At 37.5% G+C, this 19,684-nt stretch overlaps 1 protein-coding gene across 1 annotated transcript in view; it reads right to left on the bottom strand.

Annotated features, from left to right (window-relative positions):
* Positions 1-2,090: 2,090 nt before the first annotated feature.
* The window catches only part of LOC123552779 (tumor susceptibility gene 101 protein-like), a 38,687-nt gene continuing 21,093 nt past the window's right edge, over positions 2,091-19,684 (bottom strand). The window contains exons 7-12 of the mRNA XM_053540829.1: positions 16,645-16,791; positions 14,956-15,080; positions 12,547-12,639; positions 8,254-8,387; positions 7,565-7,667; positions 2,091-6,901 (exon numbers count right to left, since the gene is read on the bottom strand). Coding sequence (XP_053396804.1) covers positions 6,812-6,901; positions 7,565-7,667; positions 8,254-8,387; positions 12,547-12,639; positions 14,956-15,080; positions 16,645-16,791 — 692 coding nt within the window. The 3' untranslated portion in view covers positions 2,091-6,811. The remainder of the gene's footprint in view (positions 6,902-7,564; positions 7,668-8,253; positions 8,388-12,546; positions 12,640-14,955; positions 15,081-16,644; positions 16,792-19,684) is intronic.

A 19,684-nucleotide genomic window follows, 5' to 3' on the forward strand; every position in this document is an offset into this window, starting at 1 on the left:
TTCCTTCAAATTTAGCTAATCCATGTAGAGTTATTGTTCTTGGACGACCTTCTACCAAATTTCTTCAGGTCATTTAGTTTCATTGGCCTCCAGGGCTGAATCTAGCTTTCCCTATATAGCTGTATGGAAATTTTGGAAAACATAATTCTGAAATTGCTGGCCAGATTTCAAAATAAGTTCACAACAGTGTTCTTTAAGCGACCTTCCAAATTCCTTCATATCATTCCTTTTACTGATAACCCCTTTCTTGAATAGTTTTCAGATTTTTTACTTCAATCTCTATATTTTAGTCGGTTTGTAAATAATGAATTAAATTATCATAAATAATCATTATGACATTTGACAGATAGAAATGAGTGAAAGTGCAGAATCAACACATAAAATTAATCTTTCATATGCCCATAAAAAATGAAGTGTTATTTGAACACCTGTTTCAAATGGGCTAGGTCCACATTTGTCCGCTCTCTAACTTTAGCAGTTCTTATCCAATGTTCACCAAACTTGGTCACAATGTTTACTGACATAATACCTCAGTCAGTTTGATTTTGATAACCAGCTGGATTGTCCCAGAGGCTCTGGAGTGATGGCCCCTGAATAACTAAAATTGTGATAATTGACTTTGTCCGCTCTGAACTTGGTAGTGATTATCCAGTGATCACCAAACAAATGTTTATTTGCATATTATCTCAACCAAGTTCGATAACCAGCCCGACTGTCCAAGAAGCTCTGGAGTTAAGGCCCTTGAATAAGTAACAAGAATGATGTTAACACTGAAAATGCTTGGTAGAATAATTAATAAAGTTCCATGTTTTGTACCAGGGCAGTAACTAAGAAAAAAAAAGACAAAGACTATGCATTGATGGCACGTTTACTTCATTTTTATTATGCCCCCAAAGGGAGGCATATTAGTTTTCAACTGTCCGTCCGTTAGTTCGTTAGTCACAACGTTAACGTTTTGCATGAAGGCATTTTACTCATGAACCACTGCACCCAGGACCTTCAAACTTCACATGCTGATAGTACTTATTGAGTACACCACCCCTACAGACGTTGGGGTCACCAGGTCAAAAGTCAAGGTCACAGGGGCCAACGTTAACTTTTTGCATGAAGGCACTTTACTCGAGAACCACTGCACCCAGGACCTTCAAACTTCACATGCTGATAGTACTTATTGAGTACACCACTCCTACTAACTTTGGGATCGCCAGGTCAAAGGTCAAGGTCACAGGGGCCAACGTTAATTTTTTGCATGAAGGCACTTTTCTTGCGGACCACATACCCAGGACCTTCAAACTTTACGTGCTGATAGTACTTTATGAATACACCAACCCTACTGACTTTGGGGTCACCAGGTCAAGGTCGTAGGGGCCAACGTTAACTTTTTACATGAAGGCACTTTACATGCAAACCACTTCATTCAGGACCTTCAGACTTCACATGCTAATAGTACTTATTGAGTACACCACCCCTACTGACTTTGGGGTCACCAGGTCAAAGGTCAAGGTGCTGCGGGGGCATTTGTCACCATTAGTGACAGCTCTTGTTGGAAACTGAATGGGGTGTTAAAAGTCCTGCATTCATAACCAACAACTATAAATGTTGAGTACAATAAGGCTGCAAGCTGTCACCTTTCAAAGCAAGGTCAATTTTCTATGATATCTAGTTTGTTTAGATGTAGCTGGTAAAATTTATATATCACAAGGTTTAAACCTCATTTAAGAGATTCATCTAGAACTCTGTGCAAACAAAACGTCTGTAGAATGATGCAGATTTACTCCAAACCTTTGGACAAATTTAGGTGCAAGAATAAATGGGCCGCGCCATGAGAAAACCAACATAGTGCATTTGCGACCAGCATGGATCCAGACCAGCCTGCGCATCCGCGCAGTTGGGTCAGGATTCATGCTGTTCGCTAATGGTTTCTCTCATTGCAAAAGGCTTTGAAAGCGAACAGCATGGATCTTGGCCAGACTGTGCGGATGTGCAGGCTGTCTGGATCCATGCTGGTCACAAACACACTGTTGATTTTCTCATGGTGTGGCTCAAATGTACTCTCAAATCTCAGTCGAAATGAAAACAAACGGTTTCAGATTTTATAAAAAAATTTAATATATACACATAAATTAACAATAATGTCTTCATACATACAGTACACTGATTTCATATTTGGGGCATAATATAAATAAAAAAGGTTTATGTGTAAAAATGTAACAGAAAAATACAGTAAAAATAACTTTTTAACGAGTAGCAGAAAATCGTGAAGTGAAATTAACTCATCTATTTCTGACTGTAGTAACTTATTTTAGTCTGGAAGTGAATTTCCTTCTGTATCACGTTTGACATTGTGGGAGTAAAATAAAGCAAATGCATAAATTTGATATTTCACCAGTGTAATAAAGTGTTGATGCCATTTTAAAGCTACTCTCTCAGAGTTTGTGTGAAATTTTTCATCATGTTCATTTCCACCAAGTTTAGCATAGAATGTATATATAACACTGAAAAATGATAAAGTGGGTGAGAATAAAAGTTAGATATTGGTAACAAGAGTGCAAGAATGTCACAATATACGCCCGTCGCAGCAAATTAACAAATAGCAGCTGTGTTTGCAAATGGAATCTTAACTTTGTGGCTGTTTAGTAATTATTGTAATTCTTTTGTTTTTCTATGTCCACAAAAGAAATCCTTACCAAGTAGAGATACCATAACATACACCTAAAATTTGAAAGTAACATCTATCTTGTACCACAGAAAAGTGATCTTGGTTTTTTCCTATGGTCAATTATAAAAAAGTTACAGTATAGGTTATTTATAGTAACAACAAAGGGAAGTAATTCTAAAGAAGGGACCTGCGCATGACACTTCGTCTCATGATGGTGTACAATTGTGCCAAGTTACATTAAAATCCCTCCATGCATGAAGAAGAAATGCTTTGGACAAAGTTATTCTTGTATCTGACCTTTGGCCTCTAAGTGTGACCTTGACCTTAGACCTAGGGACCTGGTTCTTGTGCAAGACACTCCACCTCGTGGTGGTGAACATTTGTGCCAAGTTGTATCAAAATTAAATCCCTCCATGCATGAAGAAGAAATGCTCCGGACCAAGTTTTCATTCTTGTATCCTTTGACCTCTAAGTGTGACCTTGACCTTAGATCTAGGGACCTGGTTCTTGCGCATTACACTCCGTCTCATGATGGTGAACAATTGTGCCAAGTTTCATCAAAATCCCTCCATGCATGAAGAAGATATGCTCCAGACAGTCATTCTTGAATTTGACCTTTGATCTGAGTGTGACCTTGACCTTAGACCTAGGGACCTGGTTCTTGCGCATTACACTCCGTCTCATGATGGTGAACAATTGTGCCAAGTTTCATCAAAATCCCTCCATGCATGAAGAGGACAGTCATTCTTGAATTTGACCTTTGATCTGAGTGTGACCTTGACCTTAGACCTAGGGACCTGGTTCTTGCGCATGACACTCCGTCTCACGATGGTGAACAACTGTGCCAAGTTTCATCAAAATCCCTCCATGCATGAAGAAGATATGCTCCAGACAAAGTCTGTGGACGCCGCCCGCCCACCTGCCAGGGGCGTTCCAATAATACGTCCCGTTTTTCAAACGGGCGTATAAAAGTGCAAGAAGTATGTCAATTTACTGCATTACTTCGAAAGCGTTGCAACCGTACACTACTTTTTGCACACTATTTTCGGTTATTTATAAGAACACCTTGCAATAATCCTATGTCAGTATGTTTGTACCAATATTCACTTTCAGAGGACTCCCTTTTTATGGATTAATGAGAGAAAGTATTTTTTGCTTAAAATGTGTGGGTTAGTCCATTTAAGTATAGGACACATTAGTCAAATTTTCATGATCTATATAATAGGTTAAGAAAGAAGAAATTTTTGTATTTCAGCAAGAAAAGTTTACATGTGATAAAAAGAATATTGCATTTTGTCTCATCACATTGAATTAATTAAACTAGTTGAATAAAATTGATAAGATGCTCCAAAGATCCTCGCATTTTATTACTTTATTCAATTCGCTTAATCCAGTATAAATAGACAGTTGTGTAATATCCTCTATAAAGATTCTTCTTAAGGTTGTGCCAGATTCATGTATTCATAAACAGAGTTTGAAAAGAACATAAGAATAAATTTCAAGGACCGTTCAAGTACTACTCTTACTTTTTCAAGGACTATTTTTCTTGAAACGACATCTTGATATCAACTTGTTAATGGAGAAATTACACTCCGTAAATTGAGATAAAATGCTGTCATAGATCGTTACTTGCGCGTAACATGATCAATACGTGATCAAATACCATACTTTCTTTCAAATTGTCTTCATTTTTTCTTTATCTTCTTTAAGTAGTAGTGGACGATACGACTTTAGAGGAATTTTGGCTAAAAATCACGCATTTGTTACAAACAATTTTCAAGAACTAGCTTTTTCAAAATCTAAAATAACAAAACAAAAGTGTTATAACCTCTGAAATAAGCCAAAGAACTGCTCTGGTATGTTGTATGGCAAAGACAGACATGATACAAATGATCTGCACCATCATCATAGTATAAAGACTTGAATTTTATTGAGAAAATGGATTTCTTGAATTCTACTTTTATGGCCTTAACCCGAATGATACTAAATATTTGAATCCAAGTAAACGGAATGATGTAGGCTTTTCTGACACAATGTTAAATTTTAGGTGAAGACACAACTGTACATGTAATTATGTATTTCACATTCACAGTCAGACTGGTTTCATCTTGCACAACTCTAGCATCACATTCCATCAATATGATGGTTAAGAATGAATATAAACTTCCAAACCAAAAACCTTTTCAAAACAATATACAAAATGTATGCCTAAAAGCAACAACACATGTGCATATTTTGTACACCTAAAACAAGTTAAACAAACTGAACTGCACTCTATCCATTTACACAAATAAATGGTATAAGTTTGCCTTCTGAAAGCAATGAGATTTTGATACACCATAGGCGCTTTTAAAAGTGTGTAATGAAAAAATTCGTAAACCCTCAAAAAATCTTCAAATAAGACTTAATTTTCATGAACAAATTCACACAAAGCAAAAAATATTCTGTAAACCATAGCCATTTAGTTATATTCTGTGAACATATATGTGGTTTGAGGGAGGACTTTTATTTTCACACTTTTAAGCAGGCCACTTTTATGTTAGGTGAGCCAAAATAACCTTTTTGACCAGAGGACACTGGTTATGTATCATTCAATCTTCAACAAAGAGGAAGAAAAGGTGCAATAAGAATTACCAGAATTACAAGATCATGAAAACTTACTGGGTCTATCTTACATACATATGTGAGCAAGAAAGCCTCCGAGCAAGCATAGGTAATTTTAACAAAATAGAATTTAAATGTCATATGCACAAGGGTATTCAGTAACAAGAGCGCCGCCAAGCGGGGCAATATACGCCCGAAGGCTTACATCATAGGATGGAAACAAAATTTTAAGAACTTGACTGTTGTAGCCCCAAAGGACTGGAACAACAAAAGGAAAACTTCAAAAAACAAATCTAAGTCCACAAAAAAAATATTCAAAGTCTACAAAAAAATCCTTATCAGGTACAGGTATGTAAAAATACACTTTAAAATTGGAGGTACCATCCATGTTGTACCACAGAAAAGTGGTCTCGGTTTTTCCCTACGGCCAATAATAAAAAAGTTTCAAAATAAGCTATTTATAGTAACATAAAAGGGAAGTAATTAAAAAAAAAAAACATATTGTAAGTACAAAAAAGAGATCTGCCAAATAAAAACAAGAGCACTGCAATGCAGAGCAATATACACAAAGCAAAGTCATATATGACCTTTGACCCTTAAGTGTGACCTTGAAGCGAGTCATCCAGAACATGCGCTCTGCACATCGTTACAATGTGGTGAACATTTCTGCCAAGTTTCTTTGAAATCCTTCCAGCAGTTCAAGAGTTACAGAGCGGACAAGAAACAAACTGACATGACTTTTGACCCCTAAGTGTGACCTTGACCTTCAAGCAAGTCATCCGGAACATGCGCTCTGCATGTCGTCTTGGTGTGGTGAACATTTGTGTCAAGTTTCTTTGAAATCCTTCAAGGGGTTCAAGAGTTACAGAGCGGACACGAAACAAAGTGATATGACCTTGGACTCCTAAGTGTGACCTTGACCTTGAAGCGAGACATCCAAAACATGCGCTCTGCACATCGTCTCGGTGTGGTGAACATTTGTGTAAAGTTTCCTTGAAATCCTTCAAAGGGTTCAAGAGTTACAGAGCGGACACGAAATTGCTAACGGACAGACAGACGGACACCAGCGTCATAACATAATACGTCCCTTCGGGCGTATAAAAACGAGTTTATACTGTTCAATTGGGTTTAACAAAATCTATCAAATTAACTACAATTTTTCTAGCAAAAAGCAAAGTGTAACACAATCAACATGTTACATTCTGTAGATCCGGTACTTTTCATGAGGCTTAAATTTTTTTGTGATTATAACAAAAACAAGTAAGAAATATCTGCATTGTTAAAACTTTGCATTTTGCTGATGGGTTGTGCTTTTCAAGTTTAATACTGCTGCATAGCCACAGTCAAATTAAATTTGTAAGCTGCTATTTTTTATTATGAAAAAAATAAAAATTCTCCGTGAACAGTCAAGTACCCTATTAAAAGTCGGTTCAGATGTACTGGTAATATGGAAGTGTCACGGCTGTCATTCAAATTCTTGGGTATTTTGGTCAACAAATATCACACCGTACTATGACTAATAACAAAGTAGTCAAGTGTTTTCTACAATCATGCCAAGGGAGGTAATCCAGCCTTTTCTCGACATTTTTGTATCAATGCTCGCAACATGAACTGTTTTCTTGACAATTCTCTCACCCTCTGTAAGAATAAAGGCAACACCAATTAAACATGTAGCAAAAATACACAATGTAAATGTACGGTTTGTAAAATATCTAATGTAGCAACTAATCCACAGGGAAAAAGTAAGCCTTGCATACCATTTAATTTTGTAGGCATTTAGAGATTACAGATAACCAAAATTTAGAAGTATTCATATGGATTATTGAGAAAGATCTAACAGCCTACATTACTATCCTTTAGCCTGCTAAATTTCTAAAATGGACTGGTCCATCATTCATTTACCATTTATCATTCGAAGGGGCTTTCAATGAAAATTTACAGACTGAATAGTGAACAGTGATGATCAGACTGCACGGATGTGCAGGCTGATCTTGGTCTGCCCTGGTTGCAAGGGCAGAATCACTTGCCGCCAACAGCCTACATTACTAAACAAGCTCAATGATCATTTCCTGGAATATAAATAAGACCTTCCTTCAGAAGGGATTGTGAGGACCGCAGTTCTGCACAGATTAGATTCAAACCCACAACCTAAAGTTTTTCAGTCTGGCACTTGTTAATCTAATTAACTGCAATTCCCTGCTAAACTCTTTCATAAATTAATGTATTCAAGACTACCTTATCCTAGGAATAACAGTGCCAAACAAGCCTTCCTACTGTTAAAAAGAAACTATGTATGATTACCTTTAAAAACACCTCTAGATCTATAACATCTTTCCGTAAAGCTTCACTAAGATAATAAATGGCATCCTCAATTGCCTGCTCCTCTGCAAATGCCTTCAACAATCTGAAATGACGACAAACATAGAGAGATATTATGATGCAATTAAACATGGTGTGCTTTAATCCGCAAGGTGATGAGCAAAATATTGGGAGTGATCCAAACACAGGTCAATGTAAAAACAAAAGCTGTCGGAGGACATCAACGCTTGACTATTCAAAAGCCTTGTCAATTGAATGAATAATAAAGTTGAAAAAGAGTCACAATTTTGGAACCTGAACAATGCATGTTAGATAATCACAATTGACAAGTGTGATTAATGTGAAATCATTTAATTTCGTGGGCATGAAATTTCGTGGTTTTGGTCAAAACGGCAGTTTCGTGGGGATATGAATTTGTGGATTAAAACTTTTGAACATAAAGTGAATGGGAATTTTACTTGTTCGTTGGGACTAAATTTCGTGGATTGACTCAACCACGAAATTCACGAAAATTAGTCCCCCACGAATATTAATGATTTCACAGTAGTTTCAATCCATTCCCTTCAGTGGGTACCGAGCTATCAGCTTACAAAAACTTAACATAAATTGTTAAGTCGGAAATGGCAACAAGAGCTGTCCCACGACATCAAAAATGTGGTAAAAGAACTTACTGTCTATACAGTGGAGCTGTCGTTACCACCGCATCATCAATACCAATCTGCTCCTGGTTCTCTAGACGTGATAATGTCTCTTTCACTTCGCCATCCTTCTGTTTCAATAATACAATATTGGCACCTATCTCGGACTGTGGAGGAAAAACCAGAAATAGTATTTCTAGACACTAACATACATCTTGTATTACCATAACTGCGAAATCACTTATTTTTGTGAGAGATTAGTTTTCATTGATTTTATGCTTGCATCAATCCACAAAAGATTATCCCAAACTAGAGTATGTCTGTACGACACAGGGTGTGCCCCCCACTGGTACATTTGTCACAAATAAGGGGCAAAAACTCAAATGTTTGCAGTCTTAATGGGTTAATATAGCCTCAACAAACATTTTATGAAAAGGATTCACTATTCTAGGCCATATACTTTTTGAGCTATGAGCATCTCAAACAAAAAATCCACTATTTTAGCTATTTCAAGGGCCGTAACTCTGTAATAAGCACTAAAATTCTCAAAAAGAATGCCAGGTGTGCAAGGTCATATCATGATAAAGACTCAAGCAAGGTTTCATGAATTTACATCAAATTCTTTTTGACCTAGGCAAATTATTAGGTGGAAATGTGCATTTTTGACTATTTCAGGGGCCATAACTCTAAAAATAGGGGACGGAGCCAGACAAAAAATAAGAGGTGTGCAAGTTCATATTATGATAAAGACTCGTACAAGGTTTCATCAATTTATATCAAATACCTTTTGAGCTAGGCGTGTCACAATGTGAAAATATGCATTTTTGACTATTTCAGGGGCCATAACTCTAAAAATAGGGGACGTAGCCAGACAAAAAATAGGAGGTGCGCAAGTTCATATCATGATAAAGACTCAAGGTTTCATCAATTTATATCAAATACCAATACCTTTTGAGCTAGGCGTGTCACGAACTTCGGAAGGACAGACGGATAAGACAAAATCTATATGCCCCCACCGCTCATGGGGGAGGGGGGGGGGGGGGGGGGGGGGCACAACAATAAAAGAAATTCCCATTCATTTTATGTGTTACATTTGTAATTCAAATATTCCTACCCTCACAAAATAGCCATCTTGCCCTAAACCCCTAAATTTCATGCACTGGACATTAAAATATTTCACAGAAGCTAAAGCATGTCATTTTATATATACTGACTTTTCTATAACCTGATACAGTGACCTTCTTTTGGACTCAATTTTTATTCTTTTCCTAGAATACATATTGAAAAACATTTAGACTAAGTTTCATATAGATCAGGTAGAAAATAGGTCTCTAGCATATTAACATGTTTTCTATGGTATGACTTAGTGATCTACCACTGACTCATTTTGGAACTTGACCTAGATTTCATACTTTTCTAACCAGGTTTCACATAGATCAGGTATAAAATATGGCCTCAATAGTGTTAACAAGCAAATTCGATGAATTGGTATCCCCCGCCGAAAGGGTTTGTAGTGAGGAACAGCTAAGCAGTATATCCGGCAAAAAGTTAAGGATGTTACTAAGAGGCAAATAATTTCATTAGTCAAAATCAATTTAACAGAAATTGAATGCTATTTTTTGGTGTGTGTGTGTTGGGGGGGGGGGGGACAGCTGGGGGTGACTGGGTGAGGGGTACAAAACATCATATGTTGATTATAAATATTGATGGAAAATTAAAAATGTAAAAAAAAAAAAAAAAAAAAAAAAATGGTGGAGGGGTGGGGCGCTGGGGTGTGATGCATGCTTGGGGTGGTGGGCATGACTGGGTGGAGGAGTGAGGTGGGGGAATGGTACAACTTTGCATGTTGATAAATATTTATGGAAGGTTTGAAAAAAAAATACAAAGGAATGAAAAAATATCTTTTTTTGGGGGGTGGGTGGGGAGGGGGAGGGGGTGTGACTAAGGCAAGGTGGTGACCAGGTGGGGGTACACAACTTCACATGTTTATAATAAATGTTCATGGAAAGGGATGAAAGACGTTTAATGAAATTCTACCAATTGGTTGGTTTGTTATGTACAAATCTGTAGATTTTCAAACAATTAAAGGGCAATAACTCTAAGGAAAATTGACCAATTGAAAAAAAAAACAATGACAGACATCATCTAAGTATGTTGGTTCATATTTATTTCAAGTTTCATGAAATTCTACCAGCTTGTTACTGAGAAATGGCTGCAGACGTGGATTTTTCATTAAATCAAGGGCAATAACTCTAAGGGAAATTGACCAATCAAAAAAAAAACTTGACGGGCATCATCGCAGTATGTTGGTTCATGTTTATTTCAAGTTTCATGAAATTCTACCGGCTAGTTACTGAGATATGGCTGCGGACGCACACACGCACGGATGCACGAACGTGACGGAGGGACAACACCATTTCAATACCCCCCTCCCGATTTCATCGGCGGGGGATAATAAGCATTTTCTTTTATCTAACCTAGTGACCTAGTTTTTTAACCCAAATGACCTAGTTTCAAACCTGGCCTTAGACTTCACTGAGACAAATATTCTGACAAGGTTTCATACACTACAGGTAAAAAGTATGACCTCTTCAGTGTTAATGAGCTGACCTAGTTACCTAATTTTTAAACCAATATGACACATATATAAAGCTGACCTAGATTTTATACAGACAAATATTCTGACCAGGCTTCATCCAAATTGAGTAAAAAATATTGCCTCTAAAGTGTCTAGGATTTGATACTTTTGGAGCCTGGAAACCCAAGTTTAAAACTAGATGAAAATTATTTTATAAGACAAACAGTCTGACCTAGTTTCATTAGGATTGAGCCAAATTCTTACATATAGAGAGTAGATAGTAAAATGTTGACAAGAGACAGATGCTGCCAGACACAGGGGTATAAGGTGAACTAAAGAAAGATACTGTATTATTATATACTCGTTTCTATTTTCCATTAAGTTACAATGGTACTGGAAACGTCAATATTTTTCCATACACTGATGCCTGAATTTCATACCGGGTGGGCGACGTAATTTACTGTGTGTTGCTGCATAAATTCTTTTATTTGGTTCAGTATTGTTAATCTTATTCAGACTAATTAACAAATTCATAATATTTACATTAATACATTTATACGTGTAGATACATATGTAACAAGAGCTTGTAGAACACAAAATGCCCCCCTTAATGCATTCAGTAATTGCACAAGGAACAGAAATTATTTGGTCACTGTACAAAAAAGTTTTACTGTTCTGGGTCAATGTGACCTTGACCATTGACCTCAAAATCAATAGGGGTCATTTGCTGGTCATAATCAACCTTCTTATAAGTTTCATTCCTAGGCCTAAGCGTTCTCAAGTTATCATCCTGAAATAGTTTCGGGTCAATGAGACCCTGACCTTTGGCCTACTGACCTCAAAATCAACAGGAGTTATCTGCTGGTCATGACCAACCTCCCTATCAACTTTTATGATCCTAGGCCTAAGTGATCTTGAGTTATCATCGAGAAACCGTTTAACTGTTCCATGTCACTGTGACCATGATCTTGATCTTAACTGATCTCAAGATCAACAGGGATCATCTGCTGATCATGATCAACCTCTCTATCAAGTTTCGTGATCCTAGGCCCAAGTGTTCTTAAGTAATTGTCCAGAAACGGTTTAACTGTTTTGAGTCACTGTGACCTTGACCTTTGACCTACTGACCTCAAAATCAATAGGGGTCATCTGCAGGTTATGACCAACCTCCCTATCAACTTTCATGATCCTAGGCCCAAGCATTCTTGAGTTATCATTCAAAAACTGTTTCACTGTTCTGGGTCAGTGACCTTTACCTTTGACCTATTTATTGACCTTAAAATAAATAGGGGTCATTTGCTGGCCAAGACCAACCTCATCAAGTTTCATGATCCTAGGCCCAAGCATTCTTGAGTTATCATCCGGAAACCATTTCACTTTTCTGGGTCACTGTGACCTTGACCTTTGATCTATTGACCCCAAAATCGATAGGGGTCATCTGCTGGTCATGACCAACCTCCCTATTAACTTTCATGATCCTAGGCCCAAGCATTCTATCATCCGAAAACGGATTGGTCTACATACTGACAGACCGACAGACATCTGCAAAACAATATATCCCTCCTTCTTCGAAGGGGGGCATAATAAAAAGGTTATTATCTTTGCATCAGGAAACATTCACTCATTCTTTAGCGGAAGAATATTGCGCTCCTAAAGTCGTGCAATATTTCCACTGAAGAACTCGTGCATATTTCCTGATACAAAGCTAATAACCTGTAAGTATCAATACAATAGAACATTTGACAAACCTTTTCTTTTTCCAGATCTCTGATCATTGATTCAAGTTTGTCTTTGCCTTTCAGCAAATCTGCTTGTGTTTTATATAGAACATCCATCTCAGCCTGTAAGTAAAGGAAAAAAAATCATAAAATACTGTATAGTAATACAACTTTCTGAAAACTTTGCAACTTTTTACATATTATTAGCAAAATTGGCAAATAACATTAACTTTGACACTTTACAATCTTAAATGTTCAAGTCATTCCATACAGACAAAATGAATAATATATCAATCAGATCATAAAAATAATGTCAAAAGTTATGCATCAAAAGAATTAGTTAGTAGTTACATATATAGTAAAGAGAATGTTGCTTCATTTTAAATGCATCATTAAAACAGTGGACACAGTAAAGTTACTTGTTGACATTTACAAACTTTTAAAGCATGCCATGGACATTTTCCTAAATTTGGTTCTTATGTAAACATATTTTGAACAATAACAAGAGCTGTCCGTAAGACAGCCAATGCTCGACTATTCGAATTATTGTCCCAGAAGCAGGAAAGTATTATCCTAAATGTTAAAATATCTATGGAGTTTCAATGCAGTATCTGCATTAGTGTTGGAGATAGTAACTTGCATGCAAAATTTTATGTTAAAAAGGGGACATAATTTGACCAAAAATGCATGTCAGAGTTATGGGACTTGATGCAATCAACTAGTTTTATAACCCCGAAGGCACATGTGAAGTTTCAATTCAATATCTGCATTTGTTCTGCAGATAGTAATTGCACGCAAAACTTTAACCAGAATTTTCTAAGTCCAAAAGGGGGCATAATTTGCCCAAAATACATGTCAGAGTTATGGGACTTGATCCAGTGAGGTTGGTAATTGATCTAGAAAAATAAAAAATAAGTTTCAAATATATATGCCTTTAAGTAATAGCTGTATGTGCATGCAAAACTTTAACCAGGATTTTTTAAGTCCAAAAGGGGGCATAATTTCGCCAAAATGCAGGTCAGAGTTATGGGACTTGATGCTATCAGCTAGTTTTATAACCCTAAAGACACATGTGAAGTTTCAGTTCAATACCTGCATTAGCTTTGGAGATAGTAACTTGCATGTAAAACTTTAACCAGGATTTTCTAAGTCCAAAAGGGGGCATAATTTTCCCAAAATACATGTCAGAGTTATGGGACTTGATCCAGTGAGGTTGGTAATTGATCTAGAAAAAGAATACGCAAAACTTTAACCAGGAATTTCTATGTCCAAAAGGGGGCATAATTTGGCCAAAATGCAGGTCAGAGTTATGGGACTTGCTCAAAATACACGTCAGAGTTATGGAACTTGACCCAGTGAGGTTGGTAATTGATCTAGAAAATTTATTTATTTATTTATTTTGTTGGGTTTAACGTCGCACCGACACAATTTTAGGTCATATGGCGACTTTCCAGCTTTAATGGTGGAGGAAGACCCCAGGTGCCCCTCCGTGCACTATTTCATCACGAGCGGGCACCTGGGTAGAACCACCGACCTTCCGCAAGCCAGCTGGATGGCTTCCTCACGTGAAGAATTCTACGCCCCAAATGAGGTTTCGAACCCACATCGATGAGGGGCAAATGGTTTGAAGTCAACGACTCTAACCACTCGGCCACGGAGGCCCCGATCTAGAAAAAAGAAAAAATACGTTTCAAATCTATATGCCTTGATGTAATAGCTGTATGTACTCCCACGCAAAATTTTAACCAAGGTGCAATGCCAACGCAAACCCCGACACCAATGTGAGTAGAATAACTAGACTATTCTTTGAATAGTCGAGCTAAAAATGGTACTTTGACAGCATTATATCTATACAATTTGCATTTAACACTTGAAAAATATTTAAGAATCTTTTGCAAATTTCAAAGTAGAGCTGTCACAGGAGTGGCGAATTATACCCCCACAATACAGTCTTGTCACAAAAGTAAGCCAATGTCAGTGGAACCTCAAAGTTATGCTCTGGACATGAAATATAACAGACATATTTGACCTTTGAGCTCAATTTGTGACCTTGATCTTTTACCTACTGACCCCGTTCATGTGCTCTGCACATCATCTCATGGCCACCTATCTACATGTAAAGTCTAAAATCAATACCTTGCATGGTTATTTAGTTATGCTCTGGACATGAAAAATGATGGCCAATTTTGATCTTTTAGTCCAATTTTCGACCTTGACCTTTGACATACTGAGGGGACATCATCTCATCACCGTCTACCTATATCCCAAATTTAAAGTTATGCATGGTTATTCAGTTAAGATCCGGACAAGAATTATGATGACGGACAAACACACACAAACACCATCACATAATACGTCCTGTTTTTCCAAAATGGGCGTATAAAAACACTTCTTTTGCATTTACCCCTTAAAAACTTTGTGTCACAAATGACAGTCTACCTGAGCTTGAGCAAATGTTTCTTTCAACCTCCATTTCATTTTGTCTTCTACTGCAGACAGTAGTGATGCTTTTAAGTGTTCCTCAGTCACAGTGCTGGTACCACTAGTATTGTAGTTTGATGCTGCTGAAATAGTTGATACAAATCTTGTTTCAAACTAATGAATACTGCTTAACTTTTTCAGAGATAAGTTATAAAATGGAATGTGGAGACCAGACTCAAGGTTAGGTTGTGACTGGTTGTTTCAAAGCACAATCTTAAAACTGACCAACTGAGATACAGAATTCAAAGACTGGTCTCCAAACTGAAGTTTCACAACCTTGAAGTAGGTTACCAGTAAGAAATCTTCTCTAACCCTCTGGTTAAGTACACATTGTCAGAAAGTGGAGGGCATGGCCCAGAAAATACCATTTCCAAAGGAGCACTGGTATAGCACCTGAGTGAATGAAGTAAAACATCACAGAATATATTGTTGCTGACTTTTTTTCAACCCCTACTACTGTACAATCATCTATATTTTGTTAGGATCTAAATTTTGTGAGTGAATACAAACATAATACAGTACAACCTCTAGAGCAACACCCTTTGGGAGATGCAAATATTGACTGTTATGTAGAGGTTGTTGTTCTAGAGTATATTTCAGCTTGGGGAAATTTTGAAGATGTTGTTATAGAGGTTTTTGCTTAAGAGAGGGGCCGCTCTGTAGAGGTTGTACTGTAGCCAGATAACAACTCAGCACGAGTAACAATCACTAATATATGGCTGTGGAAGGACAAACAGACTGACCGGCAATGCCAAAACTATTTCCATCTACCTTTTATTGGAAATAATTAATCCCCCAACAATATTAATGATGCCAAAATATAATATCTCTTTAAAGAGAAAAAGAACAAGTAACAAGAGCGCCGCCAAGCCGGGCAATATACGCCCCAAGGGTTACATCAGAGGATAGCAGCGAAATTTAAAGAACTTGACTGTTGAAAGCCCAAAAGACAGGAACAACAAAAAAGAAAAAAATCAAAAAAAAAAAAGATTTCTAAGTCCAAAAAAAAATTCTTACCAGTCAACATCAAAATATATCTAAAAATTGGATGTACCATCCATATTGTACCACAGAAAAATGGTCTCGGTTTTTCCCTACGGCCAATAATAAAAAAGTTTCAAAATAAGCTATTTATAGTAACAAAAAGGGAAGTAATTCAAAAAAAAAATTATTGTAAGAGAACAAAAAGGGATCTGCCAATTAAAAACAAGAGCACTGCAATGCACAGCAATATACACAAAGCTTTGACCCCTAACTTTGACCTTGACCTTGAAGTGTGTCATCAAAAACATGCGCTCTGCACATCGTCTCAGTGTGGTGAAGATTTGTGCCAAGTTTCTTTGAAATCCTTCAAGCAGTTCAAAAGTTACAGAGCAGACACGAAACACACTCATATGACCTTTGACCCCTAAGTGTGACCTTGACCTTGAAATGACACATCCAATACATGCGCTCTGCACGTCGTCTTGGTGTAGTGAACATTTGTGTCAAGTTTCTTTGAAATCCTTCAAGGGATTCAAGAGTTACAGATCAGACACGAAATTGCTAACGGACGGACAGACGCACACACGGACAGACACTGGGACCATAACATAATACCTCCCTTCGGGCGTATAAAAACTGCAACTGTAAAGCAATTGTACTTACTTGAAGATGTGGTTTGATCATTAGAGGCCTGTGTCTGGCTGTATGTGGGTGCAAATGTTGGACCACCTGGGTACCCAGAGGAAGCCGCTGTTGAAGGGTAGCTTGTCGGGTAACCTTGGTAACCACTTGATGGTGGCTGTTGATACCCTGAAATAAAAAAAGAGATCACAGAGTGATCTTGGTGCCCACCATCAAGCCATTTTTGAATGTTCCGAATTTAAAGACTAGCTCAAGGTCAAAATCAAGGTTAAAGTTCAATTCGGTACACAAAACTGTGCATGTGGTCCAAATTTAGAACTTCTAGCTTGCGAAATGTGAAAGTAGGTCACTAGATCAATTTCAAGGTCAAAGTTCATTTCTGTACACAAAACTATGCATGTGCTTCAAATTTGAAGGCAGTAGCTTGAGAAATGTGAAAGTAAGTACTTGGTAAAAAATCAAGGTCAAATTTCAATTCAGAACACAAAACTATGCATGTGGTCCAAATTTGAAGACTGTAGCCTGAGAAATGTAAAAATAAGTCACTAGATCAATCTCAAGGTCAAAGTTCAATTCGGTACACAAAACTATGCATGTGGTCCAAATTTGAACTCTGTAGCTTGAGAAATGTCAGAGTAGGTCACTAGGTCAAAATCAAGGTCAAATTTCATTTCGGAACACAAAACTATACATGTGGTCCAAATTTGAAGCCTGTACCTTCAAAAATGTGAAAGTAGGTCACTACATCAATGTTAAGGTCAAAGTTTATTTCGGTACTATGCATGTGGTCCAAATTTGAAGGCTATAGCTACAGAAATGCGGAAGTAGGTCACTAGGTCAAGATCAAGGTCAACTCATGTCAAGGTTCATCTACCCACTCAAAACTATACATGTGGTCCAAATTTGAATTTGAATGGACGTTTTTCCCTAGATATAAGTCTATATAAACCATGTGACCACTGGGGCGAGGCCATATTTGACCCTAGGGGATTAATTTAAACAATCTTAGTAGAGGACCACTATATGATGCTATATTACAAATATCAGAGCCCTAGGCTTTGCGGTTTTGGACAAGAAGATTTTCGAAGTTTTTCTTTATATAAGTCTATATAAACCAAGTGACCCCCGGGGCTGGAGCCATATTCGACCCTAGGGAGATAATATGAAAAACCTTGGTAGAGGACCACTAGATGATGCTACATACCAAATATCAAAGCCTAGACCCTGTGGTTTTGGACAAGAAGATTTTCAAAGTTTTTCCCTATATAAATCTAGGTAAATTATAACAAGAGGGTCATGATGACCCTGGATCGCTCACTTGAGTAATATGAGCTACATGTTTCAAATGTCAAACTGATAATAAAATATTAAGAAAGTCAGTAGGTCACATTCATGGTCAATGAAATTCAGTTTTACGATTGGTGTGCAAAACTGTGTATGTCATCAAAACTTCAAGGCTGTATCTTAAAAAACAGGAAAGTAGGTCAGTAGGTCAAGGTCAAAGTCAAGTGACATCATATTACTTGGGATCATCAGGTAATTATAATTAAACAGTCTTGGAAATAGGATCAGATGATTTTTTAAGTATTTTTTCCTATACAACTCACATAATAACTAAGTGACCCCGGGGCAGGGCCTCTTTTAACCCCAGGGGCATAATTTGAACAATTCTGGTAGAGGACTACTAGAAAATGCATCATACCAAATATCAAAAGCCTAGGTCATATGGTTTCAGACAAGAAGATTTTTAAAGTTCTTTCCTATATAAGTCTATATAAAACTTGGGACCCCCAGGGCAGGGCCTCTTTTCACCCCAGGGGTACAATTTGAACAATTTTGGTTGAGGACCATAAGACAATGCTACAAACCATATATCAAAGGTCTAAGTGTTGTGATTTCAGAGAAGAAGATTTTTAAACTTTTTTTCCTATATAAGTCTATGTAAAGCTTGGGACCCCTGGGGCAGGGCCATATTTGACCCTAGGGGGATACTTTGAACAATCTTGGTAGAGGACCACTAGATGATGCTACATACCAAATATCAAAGCCTTAGGCTGTGTGGTTTTGTATGTGTAAGAAGATTTTCAAAGTTTTCCCTATATAAGTCTATATGAACCATATGACCCCCGGGGCGGGGCCATATTTGACCCCAGTGGGACAAATTGAACAATTTTGGTTGAGGACTACTAGACAATGCATCATACCAAATATCAAAAGCCTAGGTCATATGGTTTCAGACAAGAAGATTTTTAAAGTTCATTCCTATGTAAGTCTATATAAAATTTGGGACCCCCAGGGCAGGGCCTCTTTTCACCCCAGGGGTACAATTTGAACAATTTTGGTTGAAGGCCATCAGACAATGCTACAAACCAAATATCAAAGGTCTAAGTGTTGTGGTTTCAGAGAAGATTTTTGAACTTTTTTTCCTATATAAGTCTATGTAAAACCTGGGACCCCCGGGGCGGAGCCATATTTGACCCTAGGGGGATACTTTGAACAATCTTGGTAGAGGACCACTAGATGATGCTACATACCAAATATCAAAGCCCTAGGCCGCGTGGTTTTGTACTTGAAGATTTTCAAAGTTTTCCCTATATAAGTCTATATAAACCATGTGACCCCCAGGGCAGGGCCATATCTGACCCTAGGGGGATAATTTGAACAATTTTGGTAGAGGACCACTAGATGATGCTACACAACAGATATCAAAGCCCTAGGCCCTGTGGTTTTGGACATGACGATCTTTAAAGTTTTTCCAGAGTTCTGCATGGAATTCAATTCTTTGAACAATTTTGAAGAAGAAGATTTTTTTACAAATTGTTGACAGACGCACGCCGCACGACTGACGACGGACATTGAGCGGTCACAAAAGCTCACCATGAGCCTTTGGCTCAGCTGAGCTAAAAATAAACAAAGGGCCATAACTCACTCAAAAATTGTTGAACCAGTCTGATTTTCAGGGGGACACAACTAGGGTACCAATACATCATTCTGACAAAGTTTAGTCAAAATTCTGAGGAGATGCGATAACGAGAAATTGTTAATGAACAGAAGGACGACG

The sequence above is a fragment of the Mercenaria mercenaria genome, chromosome 4 (genome assembly GCF_021730395.1).
Source record: "Mercenaria mercenaria strain notata chromosome 4, MADL_Memer_1, whole genome shotgun sequence".
Lineage (NCBI taxonomy): Eukaryota > Metazoa > Mollusca > Bivalvia > Venerida > Veneridae > Mercenaria > Mercenaria mercenaria.